General features: G+C 40.6%; 1 protein-coding gene across 2 annotated transcripts in view; it reads left to right on the plus strand.

Annotated features, from left to right (window-relative positions):
* cacna1g (calcium channel, voltage-dependent, T type, alpha 1G subunit) overlaps positions 1 to 19,172 on the plus strand; it is a 215,309-nt gene that overhangs the window by 176,699 nt on the left and 19,438 nt on the right. For both annotated transcript variants that reach the window (XM_084741595.1, XM_084741594.1), the window contains exons 26-31: positions 5,718 to 5,869; positions 8,263 to 8,372; positions 11,499 to 11,629; positions 14,768 to 14,838; positions 17,056 to 17,134; positions 18,093 to 18,214. In XM_084741595.1, coding sequence (XP_084597721.1) covers positions 5,718 to 5,869; positions 8,263 to 8,372; positions 11,499 to 11,629; positions 14,768 to 14,838; positions 17,056 to 17,134; positions 18,093 to 18,214 — 665 coding nt within the window. The remainder of the gene's footprint in view (positions 1 to 5,717; positions 5,870 to 8,262; positions 8,373 to 11,498; positions 11,630 to 14,767; positions 14,839 to 17,055; positions 17,135 to 18,092; positions 18,215 to 19,172) is intronic.

Here is a 19,172-nt window from a genome sequence, read left to right on the forward strand (position 1 = left end):
GTAGTATTTATGAGCCGCAATTAAATCATCTATTTTACACTCTTTACCCTGTCCAACAACAGAAACAGTGAATTCTACTTTATTAAAACACAGTATGGCTGATCACAGGGAGCAGGGGAGGACAGACTGGAGATTTACCAGGCTGTGTCCGTCCCACTCTTCACTGTAATGTGCAGGCTTAAACTTATTTACAGAAAAACCTTGTTGTGCTGTATACGACTTGCTTTTAAGACTCATTCAGTAACGAATGAAATACTACTGAACCTTCCTAAGTCCCTCCCCTTTTTTCTGTGTGTCCCAACAACAGTTGAACAAGCTTGGTACAGACCCTTGGTCATATTGCTCTTTTCCTGTTTCGTCTACTTGGATATCTGTGCTAAGCTTGTTTATGATGAAAGGAAAACCAAATTTTGAAGATAGAAGTTAAATAAAAAGCTAACGCTTGATGTAGATTAGCTAGCTAGTTTGCAGGCCTTTTGCTCATATTACCTATCAGATGTAACTAGCTAGCTAATGACTGATGTAGATTTGCTTGCTAGGTAGCTGATCTTTTGCTCTGTGGCAAAACATTAGCTACCTGCCTAGTAACTGATTGTTGTAGATTAGCTTGCTATTAACATTAGCTAACTTATGATATGACCATATATATAAGCAACATCTGGTAGCCATAATTTAGTCTTCTTTTCAACATAGATAAGCATAGTACAGAGCATATCTATGTACAGGAAACAGGAAAGGAGAGTTGTACAATGTTCCAAAAGGGGTGGGACTTATCAAGGATCAATTTCCAATGCATTTGCAAGTGAATGTCACATTTCAGGGATGCAATATTAGACCCGGCATGTAACGAAAACAAAAGAGCAGCAAGAAAGGTGCTCCCATCACAGAGCTCATTGCTACTCCTACTACTACTATCAGGTAGAATGGCATCTGCAGCCACAGTGGAACTGTAACACAATGCAGACAGATCTGATGGACATTCGCCACAGAAGTGTTAGAAGATAAACTGCAAAATATTGTAAAGATCTGTTTTGGCAAGCAATGCAGCTTAAGAAGATAACATTTATTCCATTTGGGTCTCAAACATAAAATACCTTCACTATAGATTGATGTAATTTCATGTAGTGCGGTTACTTCACAAACTTAATGAGATCTAAATTTCCATGAAAAGATTGCCCTGATGGTCTGTTAAATGTACACAGAATTGGTGTCAAATGTGAGGATGGAGATGCAGAGGGCAGGCATTGTGACCTGTACGAGACGAGTGCAGGTAGTGACCCCTCTTTGCCTTTGCACCCATCCTCTTGCCCTTTCAAACTGATGAGAGCTGAGAGAAGAGGCCGCCACATCAGTGAAGGAGGGGAGAGAATATTTTCTTCATTCTTTCTATTGTTACCTGACTCAAACAAAATAGTTTCGATGCCAGCATTGACTGAAAGCAGGAGCGGCATAAACTCCATTCCTCATTAATTGTCAGCTCTCGTCTTTTCTCTGTGGAGGAGAAAAGAGCAGTGGAAGTAGCAGTGGAAGTGAGAGCAGGAGAGTTGGGGCGCTGAGTGTAATTTAGCTTTCTAAACTTTCACCTTGTATTCCTTCACTTCATTCCCTTCTCTCTCCTCCAGAGACTAGTTGAGCTTTAGCCAAAAGGTTTCTGTGTCTCTTTTTCCTTCCATTTCTTCTCCCTTATCCCCCCATCTCTCTCTTGGTCTTGCACTCTTTGCCCCATCCATAATATAAAGGGCAATGCTTACTTACTTCCTCAATACTTTTTTAGGGAGAAAGTGAACCAATCTAGCATACTCACTTGAGCTATTCCATACTATGTTGGCCCTGTAAGTAGAGTCTTAGAAATGAGGGTCTCAGACGGGTTCTTCCTGAAGGGCTATGGTTCTACCCAGTACAATTTGTTTCTGAAGAACCCTTTTAAAGAAAGGGTTTGTCAAGGGTTCTTTGTAAGACTAAGGGTTTCATGAAGAGCCCTTTTCATCCAAAGACAGATTTTGGAAGGAAGAGTTCCTTAAGGATTGTTGAAATCCTGAAGGAAGGACTCTTTTTTCTTGGGTTTGTCAACGGTTCTTTGTACCAAAATAAAAACAAAGTTATCAGTAGAACTCCCTGGATGGGTTCTAGACAAAACCCTTGGAATTTAAAAGGGTTCTCAGGAGATTTTAAATAAAATGGTTCTGGTAGATTCTAGATAAAACCTTTGGAGTATAAAATGGTTTCTGGTAAATTCTAGATAAAACCCTTGGAATATGAAACGTTTTTCAGTAGAACCCCCAGGGTGACTTTTAGATAAAACCCTTCAAATATAAAATGGTTCATGGTAGATTTTAAATAAGCCCCTTGGAATATGAGAGGGTTCTCAGTAAAGCACCCTGTGTGGGCCCAAGATAAAACTCCTGGAATATAAATAGGTAGAACCCCCTGGGTTGGTTCTTGTTAGCACCCTTAGAAACTAGACAGGTTCTGGATGGAACCTTTAGGGGCTATGGGTGAAACCTTTCAGAGATGGTTGTAGGTATAATTCTTTATGTTGGGTTCCAGGTAGAGAAAAAGTATAAAACAACAGCATCTTTAGCAGCATATTTCGATGAATGGGAGAACATACAGGAGGTAAAACAAAGGGACTCCTGTTATGTGTGTGTCTGTCTACTTTAGCTTGCCGTGCACCTGCAGACAGTAAGTAGAACAGAGTAAAAATAATGTTTGCTCATCCAAAGATGATGGAGGATCTCGTAAATAGGAATTCCCAGCGAATGAAGCTGTTGCATCCCACAAGGGCTATACCTAACTGCCCTGATTCAAAGACGTGTTCCCACACTTACCCAAGATGCTTTAAACCTGCTTCATCACTGTCTATTCGGTGGGCCATATGGCGAAACATCTAAAAGTATTGCCTCATATATATATAAAAAAAAGCAGCTGACAAGATGACGAAGTGTTGCTGCTCCATGACCTGAGGTGCTGAAAACCAAAGCAGGTGACTGAGTATGTCATCCTGTTTTAGTGCATTTATTTGAAAAGCCAAACCAAGCACACCAGAGGCCACATTATTTACACTTTCTGGCACGCACATCACCGTAGGAGTTCAGGAGCAGTCATACTCCGACATGGTCTACCCTGTGGTTCAGCCGGTACCACCAGTATTCAGGATCATCTCCCCTGTTGTCAATATCAATAATTACCAGCAGGCGCAAAATTAGCTTTCAGCAAAGATGACCCTGAGCACAAATATAGAATAATTAACCTGAAGGTGCTCAGCAGAGTGCAGACCTCTGCCAAAGCTCAACAACTCTCTAACTTGCAATGTTGAAGCCATCTATTATTTACCTTAACAGCAGAGATAACCAGGTATTTATTTAAAACAGGCTTACATTAGAGACAAGCTTTTATTCTGAAAAGGCACCTATTATGATTTCCCTTATTTCCTTATTGTATCATTATTGGAGCGCTGCAAAAAGTTGAGGCCAGCTCAGTTTTGATTTTAATAGCACTTCCTATAATGACAGAGCTGAGCTTCAAGTGTAAAATCAGTTCCCCTTTAATAGTAACAGTGGCCTTACTAATTAATTCCAACTTCAGCTTTGCTGTTATTTGTTTCAACTTTTAATCTTAAGAAACTTCACACTTCCTGCTCAAATATTTCACATTAAAAGCCTGTAGAATGTTATTTTTAGGAAGATTTGAAGGAATTCAAGCCTATGAATTAAAATAAAGGCGCACTATGGAGATGTACATTACCTTATTGTTTGAAAATATTCTGGGCTCTCCCTTGATAGTAAGTACATACCTGGAAGGTTTAATCCCAAGAGATGATTTTCAATCCCTAAAGATGCAGATATATATAGTATGTTTAACATTAAGGGATGGATGGGCAGTCCGTTAACACACTCTGCTTACTCAGCTCTCCTGTCTCATTCCCTGATCTATGTGTGGAGATTCTCCGATTCGATAGGGAAACCACAAGGCGCACATCATGAAGTGCACACACACGTGCACACTCGTGGGAATGGTTCCAGCCCAGCACAGCTGCAACCGCAGCAGCGCACCTGGGCTAATTGGGCAGAGAGGGAGCACTCCCAACACCCAAAGGACTTTTGCCTTTTGAGTGTGTGTCACGTGTGTGTGCGTCATTCGCCATCCTGTGTGACCTAGAGCCTCTCCTTCACTGATGGAGAGATAAGGTAATAGATGGAGCGTGCCTCCTCTCTCTTCCTCATCCTAAATCCCAGCCCATCCATCCATCCTCTGCGGGTGGAAGGAAAGAGGTGGGGAACAAAGTGATGGATGAGTATGGGAAACTTTTCTCCCACGTTATGTCCTTTTCCTGAGAAGAGGGAAGTGAAAGGAATAGGGGACGGTAAGTTGGTCAGAGAGACAGAGGGAGAGATGGCCAAATCTCCACACTGAGATATCCAGAGGTGGCAAGTAAAGAATAAATTAAAACCAAGTAAGTACAAATACTGTACTTTACATAAGTATTTATTTTTCAGACAACTTTTAATTTTTACTCCCGACCTTTTCCACCTCATAGAAAAGACGATTCCTTGTGTATCCATCAGTAATATCATGCACAGCAGAGGAGACCAAGAGACAAAAATGATGTAAGACATAACAAGCAGAAATCAACAGACGAAAACAACTTAAAAAGCCTAACAAGATGAAAGTGATATATTACAAAACGAAAACAATGTAATGCAAGAAGACGAAAGTGACGTAACACAACTAAAATGACCTAATTAGATGTATGAAGATGAAAACGGTGTGAAAGACATAGTTTAGTTTAGTTTAATTTAGTTTAGCTGATTTATAAAAGGACAGTGTGCAATGACACTGATCATTTATACAAAATGAAAACTTGGTTGTACCAGATTTAGCGAGATTTCCATCTGTAGTCCTACACATAACAAGTACATGCAATTAATATAATTCACAGTACAATGCAGACTACAGTAAATCCAGGTGGCTACCATAATAAAGCAATGGGGACACACTGCACAGTACAAAATACAATATGAAATACACAATATCTCTCTTAAAAAGTGACCAGTGTCAAGACGAAACGGACAATAGACTTTAGATAAAAGGTGAGGTTCAGTTAGTTGTACACAAAAACACTTAGTAGGAGTATCCTTCAGGGGGCTACTTTTACTTTTATACTTTCAGTACTTGTCAGAGCCTGCACTGACCCAGTTAAATTTGTACTTCTGCTTTTACCAAAATATTTTTTGACACAAGTAGGTGTACTTCTACTTGAGAAATGGATATGTGTACTTTTGCTGCCTCTGGAATTATCCCAACAACTGCCTCAGTGCTGCTTATCTCCCATCACTCTCACTCAGAGAGCTTATTTAAATAATTGTTGATCAGAGGAGAGGAGATTTGATTAGATTAGTCATGACTGCAGACCACAGGAGGGCTTGGCTGGAGTCTCTCTTTCTCTCCGTCCAGCATCTGATCCGCCTTCCTCTTTTCTAATCTCTTCACATCTCTCTTCACGAATCTGTAATACCACTTTGAGTGAATTTAAGTGTGCAGGAGTGTTTGACTAACCATTCTTTTTAAAGCAGCTTTGGTGGTTCCAGTCCTCAACACAGCAGGTCTACTGTAAAGTGTCCCAGCATATTACGTCCTATCTCACTTTTTGAACGCCACCTCCTCCTCCCCCTCCTCCTCCTTACCCCACCCCCCTCACCACTCCCCACTTCCAACAGAAGCTCAGAGTAAGCCCTACTACTCCGATTATTCTCCCACCCGCCTCCTCATCCACAAGATGTGCACCAGCCACTACCTGGACCTGTTCATCACCGTCGTCATAGGGCTCAACGTCATCGCCATGTCCATGGAGCACTACCAGCAGCCTGAGGTCAGATGTCATAGGTGTGGGGTGGGGTCATGGGATTATTTCCTTTAAATGTTCATACCTGAGCTTGAATGATCATTTCAAAAGATTGCCAGTGTTCGTGTTATTGGTCAGTCAACAGTCATGTTTCCATCAACATATTTTTAATGCGCATTTTGAAGCATCACAGTCGAAAATGTTTATGGAGATGGCAAAAAACTGAAAAAACATCCTAATTTTCCCCCCAAAAGGGCTAATTTGCTGGAGATGTAACCACATATGTCGCTTTTAGAGGTAGGGAAGAAAGTTGAGAAAGTTAGTTACAGGAGGACAGAGCAAAAGGGGGTGGCAAAGGTCAATTAGATGGAAACGATATTACAATCATATATCTGACATTTGGTATGATGTTTGTTTGCATACTGTCAGACCTACACTAACCCAAAAAGACATAACTGACTCTGTCCTACAGTCTGGTTGTGTCAAAGACATTTTCACTCCACCACAAATACAATTCAGGAGAAAATACTAAATTCTGGCAAATATTTTAAAACTGTTTCGGGATGAAAAGGTTTAAGATACAAGGTCAAAACATCAGTTTATTCTGAAAAAGATTAGTATGTAATGTACATTTGCCTTTTAAATTGAATGTCATTGGAATATTAGTTTTAATCTTCCTGAAACACCAGGTCTATGACTTCATGAGGCTTCTGATAGGCAGGTATACAAGCTAATAAAATATCAAGAATAATAAAAAATAACCTTTCAAAACTACCTTACTAGGTCTTTAAACAAGCATGAGAAAGGGATCTTCTCAATAGAAAAGGAAATGGAAGTAAGAATTGTAAAAGCCTGGTATAAAAGGCAATGATGGACTATAAAAGGGAGGTCAAAACAATGAATATGAGATTAATGCACAATCAATAAAAGACAGGAAGACATATTAAAAGGGTTTAGGAAGGCTTTAAACTCCATAAATTTAAGGTAACATGGGGTACTGCAAATTTCACCCATCTGGTAAACCCAGTACAAATCCATAACCAAGGTCTGGTTTGGATACTGAGGATTTATAGCCCATATGTTAATCACCACCAGGCAAGGGTTCCAGCTGGGATTTGTCTTCCACTCATTTTAGAAATATTTCTGTCGCTTTAGCATATTGTTAACCACCTGCCTGATCAGAACCCAGAGGTGGAGGTAGAACAAAATATGTTTGAGGGCGGTGGAGGGAAAGACTGTATTTAGCAAAATTCCACAAGAGTATAAAAGACAAAGAGATGCAGCAGAATAAAAACTGAGATAAATAAAAGGTTATTGGACAAATAAGGAGGTAACGCACTGTAGATAGGAATGGGGTAGAGTGGGTGTTAGTGATGTATCACGAACTGGAACTAGCTGCGATGAAGTGCCACCAGTGAGGATTTAGTGAAATCCCTGTTGACTACTAGCTCTCTCCCTGCCTGGCTGCTAAAGGTCAGTTTTTACATGCAGATGCGCACTGTGACTTCTCCCACAGGCAAAAATGGACACTTTGATTCTAATGGCCTTTTGCTAGAGAATGAGGGAGGGAGGAGCGGAGGGGCCATGCGAGTGATCTATTAATGGAATGGCTAATTCTGGAGAAGAGGACAGAGTTTACAATAAGGACCTTTTGGTATTTCATGCAAAGGCTGTAAAAGGAAAATTGTATATTTACACAGCAAAAATATAAACCAAAGCAAGTCATTAAAGGAGTTAGAGCAGTGTAATTAGAGCTCAAATTCATGCAGAATGTTTACTGAACAGGTTAGTGTCTGAGTCACAGAAATCATTAATAATCTTTTAGGTGGAAAAGATGTTTATAATGTTTGAGTGAGCAACATGTTAATGGAGTCTGGCAGGCAGCAGAGTAGCAGCAGCGGAGTAGTGGGCTTTTGTTTTCGGGATAACGGGGTTAGCTCTACATTGACAGACAATGAACAGCTGATCAGCTTGCAGCATAGGACTCGCCGTCACTCATCATTGTCAAAGTGTAATATTGAACTTGCCTTGCACTCCTGCAACATTCCTGCAGCCTGCCTGAGATTCCCTGAGTCTGGGGAGGAGGGGCCAAGGGGGAACAACTCGCCTCAACCATAGATCGTATATTAAATGAATTTCAACCTATTTAATATGCGATCTATGGCTCAAGCTAAAGGACTGCAGTACTCATTTTTGGATGCACAGTTGTTACATACTTCTCCTTTAGGTGTAGTGATAAAAAACTGGCAAAAGAGTGAGGTCTTTTCATTGGTTTTCAGTGCAGTTTCAGTGCATTTCATTAAGGCCACAGCTTACACTGCTAAGATAACAGAAAATGTAATTCAAGGTTTACTGCCTTGTTAAGATGGGTACTTGCGCGGTTTATTAATCTTTAACATCTCTCTCCCTCACATCCTCAGGAGCTGACCGAGGCTTTGAAGATCTGTAACTACATCTTCACCCTCATCTTTGTTCTGGAGTCCGTCTTCAAGCTGGTGGCCTTTGGCTTCCGGCGCTTCTTCAAGGACAAGTCAGTATTCAAATAAACTGCCGTGCTCCCCACAGTAATGACCTTTCCCACAAATCTTGGACACAGATCAGACAGAATCCCTGCATAAACATTTACCTCCCAGTTTAGGCTTTTGACATTTTACTGGATGCAATATTATAATAGATTGGTGGTTAAAGGTACCGTTCTTTAACCTCTGAGTCATGTGGAAAATCTGAGGCAGCATTCAGAGACTTAAATGTGCTTTTTCTAAGGTGCTCCGGTGGATGGTTCTCAGTGAGGCCTGTATGAATACAAACGGCCTCGTTAAACACCCATAAAACACGCTGCCTTAGATGATTTCATAGCTTTGAAATCCCTGGCGTCCCGCTGAAAACCACACAATAATGCACAAACACAATCACAACCGCCCAAATATATGCTAGCACACATCACCTGAATACACACATAACACACACGCACGCACACGCACACACACCTCATTGGAGGCATCATGTTGTTGGACCAGAGCTGACCACCAAGGGCTCCACGATGTCCATTCTCTTTGCCAGAGTAGACCATTACCCTTATTGGATTTGGCAGCGGTACGCTTTAATATTTACTCAGTTCACACACACACACATGCACAGGTACACACAAACAGGTAAGAACAACTTTGAAACATGTGACAGTCTAGATGAATTTTAATGGAAAAGCTTGGATGTTTTGAAGTCTGGTTGTATGAGGTACTTGTCCGTAGTGAGCAGGAGAGCATCTTTTATCAACCTAAAAAGAATCAGATTAATTGTGTGCTATATTTAGAATATTTTCATCGATTTACCTTGCTAGGAGAGGCAAAATATTTCTCCAAACTCCATGGGAAAATCTGTAATTTTTCATCTGTAGTATGGATAATTAAATATGAATGAATAGTATGGATATAGCTCATTCAGCGTCACTTTAAATAGTTTGAACTATTCCTTTAAGTTGATATTCTTGTTTTGATTCCTGTTCTTTGAGTGCTAAATGAGGATATGGGGGATAAACTACAGAATGGACACTCAAACTCAGAGGGAAACCTACTCGTGGAAAAGAAACAAAGAAAATTGACAAAACCGATTAGTATGACCACCCACCACTGTCTTTACTCACTTTTTACACGCTCCTTCTGTTCCAAACACTTTGTTCACTGCACATTTATTGCACAGAGCCTGGAAAATTAAATTTGGTCCCAACACTTTGATCTCACAAGTCACAGTATCTGGGAAGGAAAGTAGCCTGCTGATTCCTCATCTGAGTGTACTACATTTATCTTTATGATATACTAAAATGAAATTATAGCATTGCTGCTTTTTTTTTAATCAGCCTCATAACACTGAAATAGACTGCACGCTTCCATGCATCCAGAAAATTAAGTTTATGTGATTAGTTAATTGTGTATGACTAGAGTTTTGGCTTTATTCTGTACTCTCTGCACGATCACAGTGATACTGAACACAAAATCTGTCTTTTGAGTGTCAAATACTCACCCCTGTAGGCTTGGTTGTAAATAATGAGTGAAGGTTAATATACTGTGAATGAGCAAGCATGTGCATTAACAAAACCAATCAACTTCGATCATCAGGGATGTGGAGAAATCTGATTAATGAAACACAGGACTTCATCTTTATCTTCCTGATAAAGTCTATATGTCAGCCTGTTCTGACTCCCAGTGCATCAAATATGGCAGCTTGGTCAGTGGCCCTATGCTTCAAGCTATGACACCTATAGGGAACCCCTGTGGCATCATTTCTCAAGGTGCCCCTCTAGCATTATGTTTTATTGTGCCATTGAATTCAGGTGATCTGGCATACAAGCAAGAAAGTCTGCATATGAAGGAGGTGGGGTGGATGGATTTGGACAGACTGAACTTTCACCCAGGAGACCGGTTTACATAACATACATCAGCTGGGAAACATTTAAAACTTTCCTGAATGTTAACTCATAGAAGTTATCTTATGTATATTAAATTGTACTTATTTTAACCCAAACAATTATCTTTTTGTAAACCTTACTAAATATTTTTGTTGCTGAGACCAGTGGTTCTCAACCTAGGGGTTGGGACCCCTAAGGGAGTCTTGGGATAATTTCTGGGAGTCGCCACACGGTTGTGGAGAAAAAACAGATTGAGAGCTGAGAAGCAGGTCATAGTGACATCAGCTCCTTAAAGAAATTCAACATGGGGGACAAGCACTAAAAATATGCAAAATACAGCTGGTTTTAAGAAATGTAACAGTCACATCACTAATGGTTAAAACTATAAATCAGCACAAAATTGGCAATCACCACATTACAACATAAATCAGCAGTTTCAAATTTGGACAACATTTGTTCACTTTCCGAAAGTCTGATGAGAAGATTGAGAACACTTGTACGTCTTTACCAAAAGATGACACCAGAGCTAGTAGATGATTAGCTTAGCATAGCATTAACACTGGCTCTTTTTGGCAGAAGCAAAATCTACCAAAACTATAGCACCTCTAAGCCACTAATTATATTATTATATAATTCTATCACATTATATCATGAGATTGCCAAGCAATGAGTGCAAAGTCCAGGAAATCACTGCACCTGGCGAAGAAACAGAAAACCCCAACTTTTGTTGTTTCATTTTATTTAGATGTAAATTGTTAATTAATCATTAGAGGTGTTTGTATCTAGATTTTGTTGCCTTTAAGAAGAGCCAGGCTAGCTGTTTCTCCCTGTTTCTAGCCTTTATGCTAAGCTTAGCTAACCTTCTCTGACGGTGACATCATTCTTCCTATCTAACTCTTGACAAAGGTAAATCAAAGGCAATGAGCTTCTTGCCAGCAAACGCAATAAACTGATTTGGCTCGTTTCTCAACAGATTGTGTTTCTAAGTGCTCTTAAGACCAAGTGAAGACACATTATTATTCAAAATGATTTGTCAAGTCTAACGTCATCGGATTTGTGACTGTTTTTGGACTCAAGCCCAGGTCGTTTGACTTGAGTTCACATCTCTGTACTCAAAGAAATGACTGATGAATTTGATGATTTTGACAACATTTTTAGATCAGATTTTGCAGCCAGTTGCATTGCAAGTTTAAGTGACAAGAAGTTCTGTAGGAACTGTGTTCAAGAATGATGAATGTGTGTCTCTGTGTGTAGGTGGAACCAGCTGGATCTGGTCATCGTGCTGCTGTCCATCATGGGCATCACTCTAGAGAAGATTGAGGAGGCTTCTCTGCCTATCAACCCCACCATCATCCGCATTATGAGAGTGCTGAGGATTGCACGAGGTATGAACTCCCTGCCCCTCGCCCTGCCCATTCACCCGTCCATCCATCCACCCACCCATCCCCTCCCCGGCACACTCCCTCACAGACACGTACACACTCTGCTCTCTTTCACGGTGCTGCATTTTTAAGATGCCTTGTAAAACAGCCACGTCCCTGGGACTCCCCTCTTTGTCATTTTTGCATGGCGGGTCTCAGTGGGGTTCGGGCAGGGTGTGAGTCGACCAGATGGCACCAAGAAACACAGTCAGCTGACAAACACAGCACTGAGAGCGAGAAAAATATAGAGACAAAGACTGAGAGAGGTGAGGAAAGATAGCTGAGGGTGGAGGAGAGCCAAGACATATTATGACAGTAAGTGAATTAAGCTGCTAGGGACCGAGTCTAGGTATGGAGGGAATAAATGAGAGGAGGGAGGGAGGAGAGGAGGAGGCAAGGATGATGAATAACTTCTGACCTGAAAATAGATTAGAAGAAGATGGAAAGAAGTTGGAATGAGAAGCAATTGATGTTAGAGTGAAACTAGAATTGCCACAAAACGGTTGGATGCCTCTGCCAACCAGTCAAGTTTCAGCTGACATTCATGTCTATATACTACATCTGCATGTATTATAGACATGGATGTAAACTGGTCACAGTGATCTTAGCCTTTGACATTTGGCCACCAAAATCTAATCAGTTCATCCTTGAATCCAAGTGACATTTGTGCCAAGTTTGAAGAAATTCCTCTGTCGCGTTCACAAGGATGCGATGGACATGAGGTTACAAGGGCCTTGACTTTTGACCCCCCAAATCTAATCAGTTCATCCTTGAGTCCAAGTAGATGTTTGTACCAAATTTGAAGAGACTTCCTCCAGGCGTTCCTGAGATATTGTGTTCACGAAAATGGGACGTATGTGAGGTCACAGCGACCTTTACCTTTGACTTCCAAATTCTAATCAATTCATTGTTAAGTCGAAGTGGACATTTGTGCCAAATTCGAAGAGAATCTGTAGAGGCGTTCTTGAAATATCACGTTCACAGGAATGGGATGGCCACGGCTGTCGCTGGCACAGAGGCCGAAAAGGTTTAGATGAAGAGGATGAGGATAATGAGGGATGAATGAATGGAAGGTATGTTGGAGGGTGAGACAGACAGAGAGCGTAGGGCATATCTGAAGAGAGAATAAACGGTGGAGAAGGGTGGAGGAGGAGAGATGGATTTGGCAGGAGTGGAAGAGGAGGAAGAGGAGAAGCCAAACTGCCCGCGTGCTTCAGGCTGATTACTTGTCCAGGTAATTAAAGATAAGAGAAGGCCGGAGGAGAGGAAACAGGAGGAAGAGATGAGGGGAGCAGAGAGAAAGAGGAGATAAGACAGGCAGGAGGGAACCTCATCTGTTCTGTCTGATTACTGAATGTGTAATAAAAGAAGTAGCATGGAAGTCGTTATTGATTACTGTCACACAGACAACCAGGCACACACACGTGATCTTGTGTGTGATGTGTGTGTGTGTTTGACACTGTGATTTGGGTGGGTACAGTAAGTGGCTCCATTTTCTCTCTGGCATCACCATGCATCTCATATTCAGACAGCATGCAGATGTGATTTAGTTGGATTACGTTCACACACTGGCTCCATTGTAATCTCATTTCATCATCCTCGCCAACGTACAAGTTCCATCTTCCTCTAATGTTTCTGCTGTTTAAACTTTTTGAGCTGCCTAAAAGTAGCTGTGTTTGAACTGAATTAGAACTTTGTACCAGGGTCGTTCTGATACTGACGCCAGTATCAGGAAGCCTAAATTGTGGCTTCGGGCATCAACAAGTATGCAAGTCTATGCACCAGTCTGATACCATGTAATATATTAGCTATGAAATGGGACCCTGCTACTGCCCAGCAGCATCCCACATGCCAAATTTAATAGCTACTGGAGGACAGTAGTACCAGTTTTACCTCGGCATCAGACCACACGACCCTTGAGCTGCTTCTTCTTTTGCTGTTGTTTATCACATATTCCCAGACCAGACCATTTCCATGGGAATGTTGAGTATAAACACAAAGACATATGGGATTATGTAAGGACAAGACTCACTGACACTCAAGATTTTAATCTGCTGGTAAACATACATATTTAACAAGCAGCATTTTCTGACTAATATCAATGTAAGGGTTAAGACAACAGCGAGTTAGCTTGGCTTAGCACGAAGCATGGATACAGGGAGAAAGTTAACACTTCATATCTTGTTTGTTAGACCTACACCAAAAAACACCCCAAAATGTAGGATTGACAATTTGCGCTTTTTTTACAGATAATTACTTGTTGGAACTAGGGCTGTCACAATATCAGATTTTCACTATACAATCATTGTGGCCACAGCAATTCATGACATATTATTGCAATACAAAATTTAGGAAAAAACATCATCTTTTAACTTTGTTTATTGTGTACTTTGTCTCTTTTTTAGCAAATAAATTACACTCAAACTATAAATGTACTGAAGTGGAGGGAGTCTCTAACTACAACTGTAGAAAAGTATACAAAAAGTGCAATAACAATTAACGTATGGTAAAAAGGCGACCAGATGAACTATAAAAAAAAGTCCCAAAAGACCTAAATTCCTAAACCTAAAGATCTAAATTATCATATGTGTATTATTGATCGGATATGAATATTTCATTTTTTAAAATCTTACGGTTATCGTCAGTACTGCTACATCACAAAACCCCTAGTTGAAACCATTTCTTGGCTTAGGCTTGTTTCCTTGTTACTGTGAGGTAACCCGGAGAGACTCATGGAAGTCACTAACCCAAGCCAAGAAAAACTCTTTTTTGTGCATCTTTACTATTCCATTCATTATTATTCATTATCTATCAGTCTTGGTGTACCTCCATTGGTACCCCATCGCCATACCAGTGACCACAAACTGCAACCCCAATCAGTAGGATATGACCTCAATCAGGCTATCTGAAAGCTTAATGTTGTTCAATGAAAGGAAACCTGTGACCACACTAATGGAACGGGATTAGTTTGTAAGTAAGGAAAATGTTGAGTCCTTTCACTTTCGCAGAAGGCGTGATGGCACAGGTCCCTGTCCTGTTATGTAAGACTGAACAATCTTAATATTGGTTGGACACTTTTTCATTTTCTCTCTGTCCCCGCAGTGTTGAAGCTCTTGAAGATGGCGGGGGGGATGAGAGCTTTGCTGGACACCGTTATGCAAGCCCTGCCTCAGGTACACAGTCAACGCTGTTAAATAACATCCACCGAAGCCACTGAATTCTCTTTTCCTTCCTCCTCTGTATTTTCCTCCGTGGATCTTTCACTTCCTTACACATCCCACAGAAGCTGTCCCTAAAATTACATCCCGGAGGCATTTCTTTTTTCGTGCATTTTCTTCTGTTAAAGGGTGCTGTTGTTTCCCGTGAGCTTTTTGCCGACTCAAGAGGCCCTTATTTGCATAACCAGCAACCTGCAGAGATTGGGAAGGGAATGTAGCTTGAGGTTTTGTTTTGAACGATGGTGGGTGGATTTGAGGGTGGTGGAGTTGGTAAATTAGAACAACTTCGGCAGTGTTAGAATTGAGAGAAAAAATAACACACAGTCCTATGTTCGCAGCAGTCTTTGATACTACCTCTGTCTGTCATTCCTCCTCGAGCTTGTCAGAAGTGTTCATAATTAATAAATCCGATAATAGGCGATGGTGGGGGTGTGAGCAGGTTGCCACATGCTGATTAGCACTGGCAGCAGTAGTAGCAGCAAACCCGAAAGCTTTTCCTTACCCAAACCCACCTCTGTATGAAGGTAAAGCAGTTATTCCCTATGATCTTTTTCACCAGGATCAGCCACACTATTGGCTTCTCGTATTTCTATTCAGATTTTGCTTCTTGTACTCATTTGTGTCTTTCACACACATATGTGGTTTACGGAGACAGTTTTTTTACACCCTGCAAATCTTGCTAATTTTGGGTCCTTGATTTCAGACAGAGGTAGACAAAAGCGATCTCATTTCAAGCTCATTTAATTTTGTCAGCTGAAATGACAACAGCTGCTAGCACATTTTTTCTGTTGCAGCTAGCTAGCTATGTAAGCCAATGTTAGCATAAAGAATAGATGCAGAATAGATTTAAATGCCCTTTCTAACTCCCATGACTTTTAACTGTCTTCAGCTGACTTTTAAAATATAAACCCTGCAAAATGGTATATGGCTACATACTCAATATCATGCTAAAAGACAGAGGCGAAAGCTACTTGGGAAAAAGTCAACATTTTTACCAGTTGATGATACATATAGAAGGCGTGGAAATAAAGGTTAAGGATAACAAATTAAGTAGCAGTTGCTATAGTCTAAATTACCCAGATCCATTAGAGCAGAACAGAGCTGCTAAAGATAGGAGGACCCCACTCTGAGATCCGTATTCGAAACCCCACATGTATGTATTTATGCACACACCACAGCTATTTCCATCAGGATGGCGACAATTTTTTTACCAGTTTGCAAATGCACCTTTCAACACCTTGGATGCTATCAGCGCTGTAATTTTTTGTTGCCAGATTCTTCATTAAGGAAGGAGTGAGCCTTCTGGAGCCCTTTCTCTTTGGCATGGCAGCTAATTGTTAGCAAGTCATAGGCAAGCATCAAAGCCTGTGAGGCTTGCTAGCAAGATAGGCTAGCATCAGTCTTGACAATGACAAATTGATTGATTGATAGATTGACGTGTAGTGCATTATTTATATTTTTATATTGGGTAAGTTATAATGAGTGGACCAAGACAATTTTGTAGTGAATGTTGAAAATCAGGACATTTTAGTGTTTTACAGATATTTGTTGGGACTCAGGACATCCAATAACAAGACTGTTCTGGACAAACTGGAATGTCTGTTCACCATGGTGTCTAGAAGTGTCCCAGAACAGCGCCCACACAGTGAGGAAATAATGTATGTAGTGGATGACCCAGTCATCAGTGGGTCTAGTGTGTGTTTAGTGTAATCTGTGATCCCCAGAGTAATGTAGTACAAAGTGGTAGTGTATTACTGTAGGCAGTAAGCTAGTTGGTCAAACATGCTAACATTTGCAGTCTGTTATAGTTGATTAATCCATTCCTTACACTTTTTGGTTTTAGAGAGGATAAAAACAAGAAACTGTCATCCAAACTCTGAGTATCTCTTTTACTGCAACCTCATGCTCACCGCTTCAACCCACAGGGAAATCAAGAGCTTGACAGGCCTGCTGTGCCTACTTCTAGTTGCTAAACTATGATTGGACAATTGCTGTTCGGGGTGTGGTTTAGCAAATAGTCAAAGCTTACATTTTCTCTTGGCTGCTTCGTCACGGCCCTCTCTTTATTTTCTCACTGGAATGAGCTGTTTATTGTCCCTTATTATTAGTTTATTTTGCCACAGATTTCTCTCCTCTGACTAATCCCTCTCTCTTCCCGTTGTCTCCCTGCAGGTGGGGAATCTGGGTCTTCTCTTCATGCTACTCTTTTTTATCTTTGCTGCGCTGGGAGTGGAGCTGTTTGGTAACTTGAGTAAGGACACATGCGCCATGCATACAAGCAAACCAGACAAAGCACAAACAAAGATTACACACACATACATACCATTCAGGCATGCATCGAGTATTCAGGTCTTCCCTCTGTGGGTTTAATCTATCTGATGTAAATTGCTTTCTAAAACCCTTTGTGGAAATACTGTATAGATTTCCCTTGCTAATGTCTAATTGAAGCTAGTAGCTTTCAAGTAGTACAATAGTATAATAATAATTATTATTTCATTGTAATGCCATATATTGTGACAACTAAAAAGCCATGAAAGTCTCTATCTATCCAAGACTGTGACAGTATGGATTTTTTCTTACTGCAGTGACAAAGCAGCATATCCCTGCAGAATGGCAGTTCACCGCAGCTGCCTTGATAATTATATTTTATTGGACTGACTTGGAAGTATACTGTCATAAAAGTAGCATAGCTCCTTTAAGACATAGGGCCGTACCTAAGTGTGTGTGGCAGGGAAATTTGTTAGAGCGAGCAGCAGATGAGTGACATTGCTACTAGTGGAGGAGATCAGTAAGTTGGCGGTCTGGCAGTAAATGTACGGTTAATGTTCTCAGGACCAAGAAAAGTCTTGTGTGTTGTTTCCAAACTGCTAAAAAAAAGTGAGGGTGGTTAGCCCCAAACAAAGCTGAGCAGGAAAGGCTAAAGTTAAGCTAATGCTAATGCTAACACTAGCGTTGTACTTTTACAACGTTGGCTCATTTCAGAAGCGTTCAGATGCATTGTAATAATAGATCCATGCACTGATCTAAACATGAGATTGGTCCTTCAAAATAAAATTTGCTGTGAGCAGGGTAATGAGCTCATCCATGCAGTAGGCTTCAAATGACCGTGGTAATGTGGTTATCATCACTGACCTATATCGCTCTACCTATATGTCTCTCTTTTACTGTCTGGACATTCATCGCCTCCCTGCTCCTCCTTGTCTCCCCAGTTTGCGATGAGGTGCACCAATGTGAAGGTCTGGGGCGCTATGCCACATTCAAAAACTTCGGGATGGCATTTCTGCTGCTGTTCAGAGTTTCCACAGGAGACAACTGGAATGGCATAATGAAGGTAAAACTAACAATGCAGTCATTTGTTTCCTGAAAACATCCGTACACATACTTCAGCTTAATCTAGCCTAACCAGTTTTTTCAGATGAATGCAAATCAGTGCTGCACCTCCCCATTGCATTTACAAAAGCTGATTCTTTCCACCTGAACTCTTTTAGCACTAGATTTGTTCACATTTTGGCTCAAAGACAATTCATAAACTAAGTTGCCAGTTAGCTTAAAATAACTAATCTAACTTTCCAACACTTTTATATGGTTGTTTGTCATGTCTCTATGTTCTATTTCAGGCCAGTATCTCTACAAATCACATTTATATTGGACAATTATGCAACACACTTAAGTTCAATGCCAACGTTCAGTGCCAGTAGTAGTGGTGTGCCCTTTATATAATGAGGCAGAAAGTAAGAGTGTGGAGGTCATGCTGATGGATGTGCAGGATAGTGCATCTGACTTTCACACAGAGAACTGACTTTATGTCCCATTTTTAGGGCTCTTGTTCCATCTTCATGATCTTTCCCTAAATTTAACCATACTTCAGCTGGAGTTATCCTTGCGTGTATATAGCACCCACGCTAGCAGCTCCGTGAGGCTGTTCTAGCTAAATGCTAACATTTGCATGCTCACAGTGACAGTGTTAATATTCATCATCTAACTTTATCATCTTAGCATGCTAACGTTTGTTAATTAACGCTAAAACAATTTGGGCTGGGTGATATAGCTGCAAAATCTATCACAGTAAAATGTTTCATTGCAGTTGGTATTGATTTTTGATCATTTTTAAAGGTCTGTTGTGTTTATGTGGAATTATTGGCAGAATATGGCAAGAATAGAGTATAACATTAAAAGTGTGTATAATCACCTGAATGTAAGAATTGATGTGTTTTTTATACCTCAGAATTAGCTCTTTATATCTACAGAGGGAAGCTGTTCTGTAGTTGGTGGTTTGGCAGTGGATACTT

The sequence above is a fragment of the Lutjanus erythropterus genome, chromosome 17 (genome assembly GCF_056507025.1).
Source record: "Lutjanus erythropterus isolate fLutEry1 chromosome 17, fLutEry1.hap2, whole genome shotgun sequence".
NCBI classification, from domain to species: Eukaryota; Metazoa; Chordata; class Actinopteri; order Lutjaniformes; family Lutjanidae; genus Lutjanus; species Lutjanus erythropterus.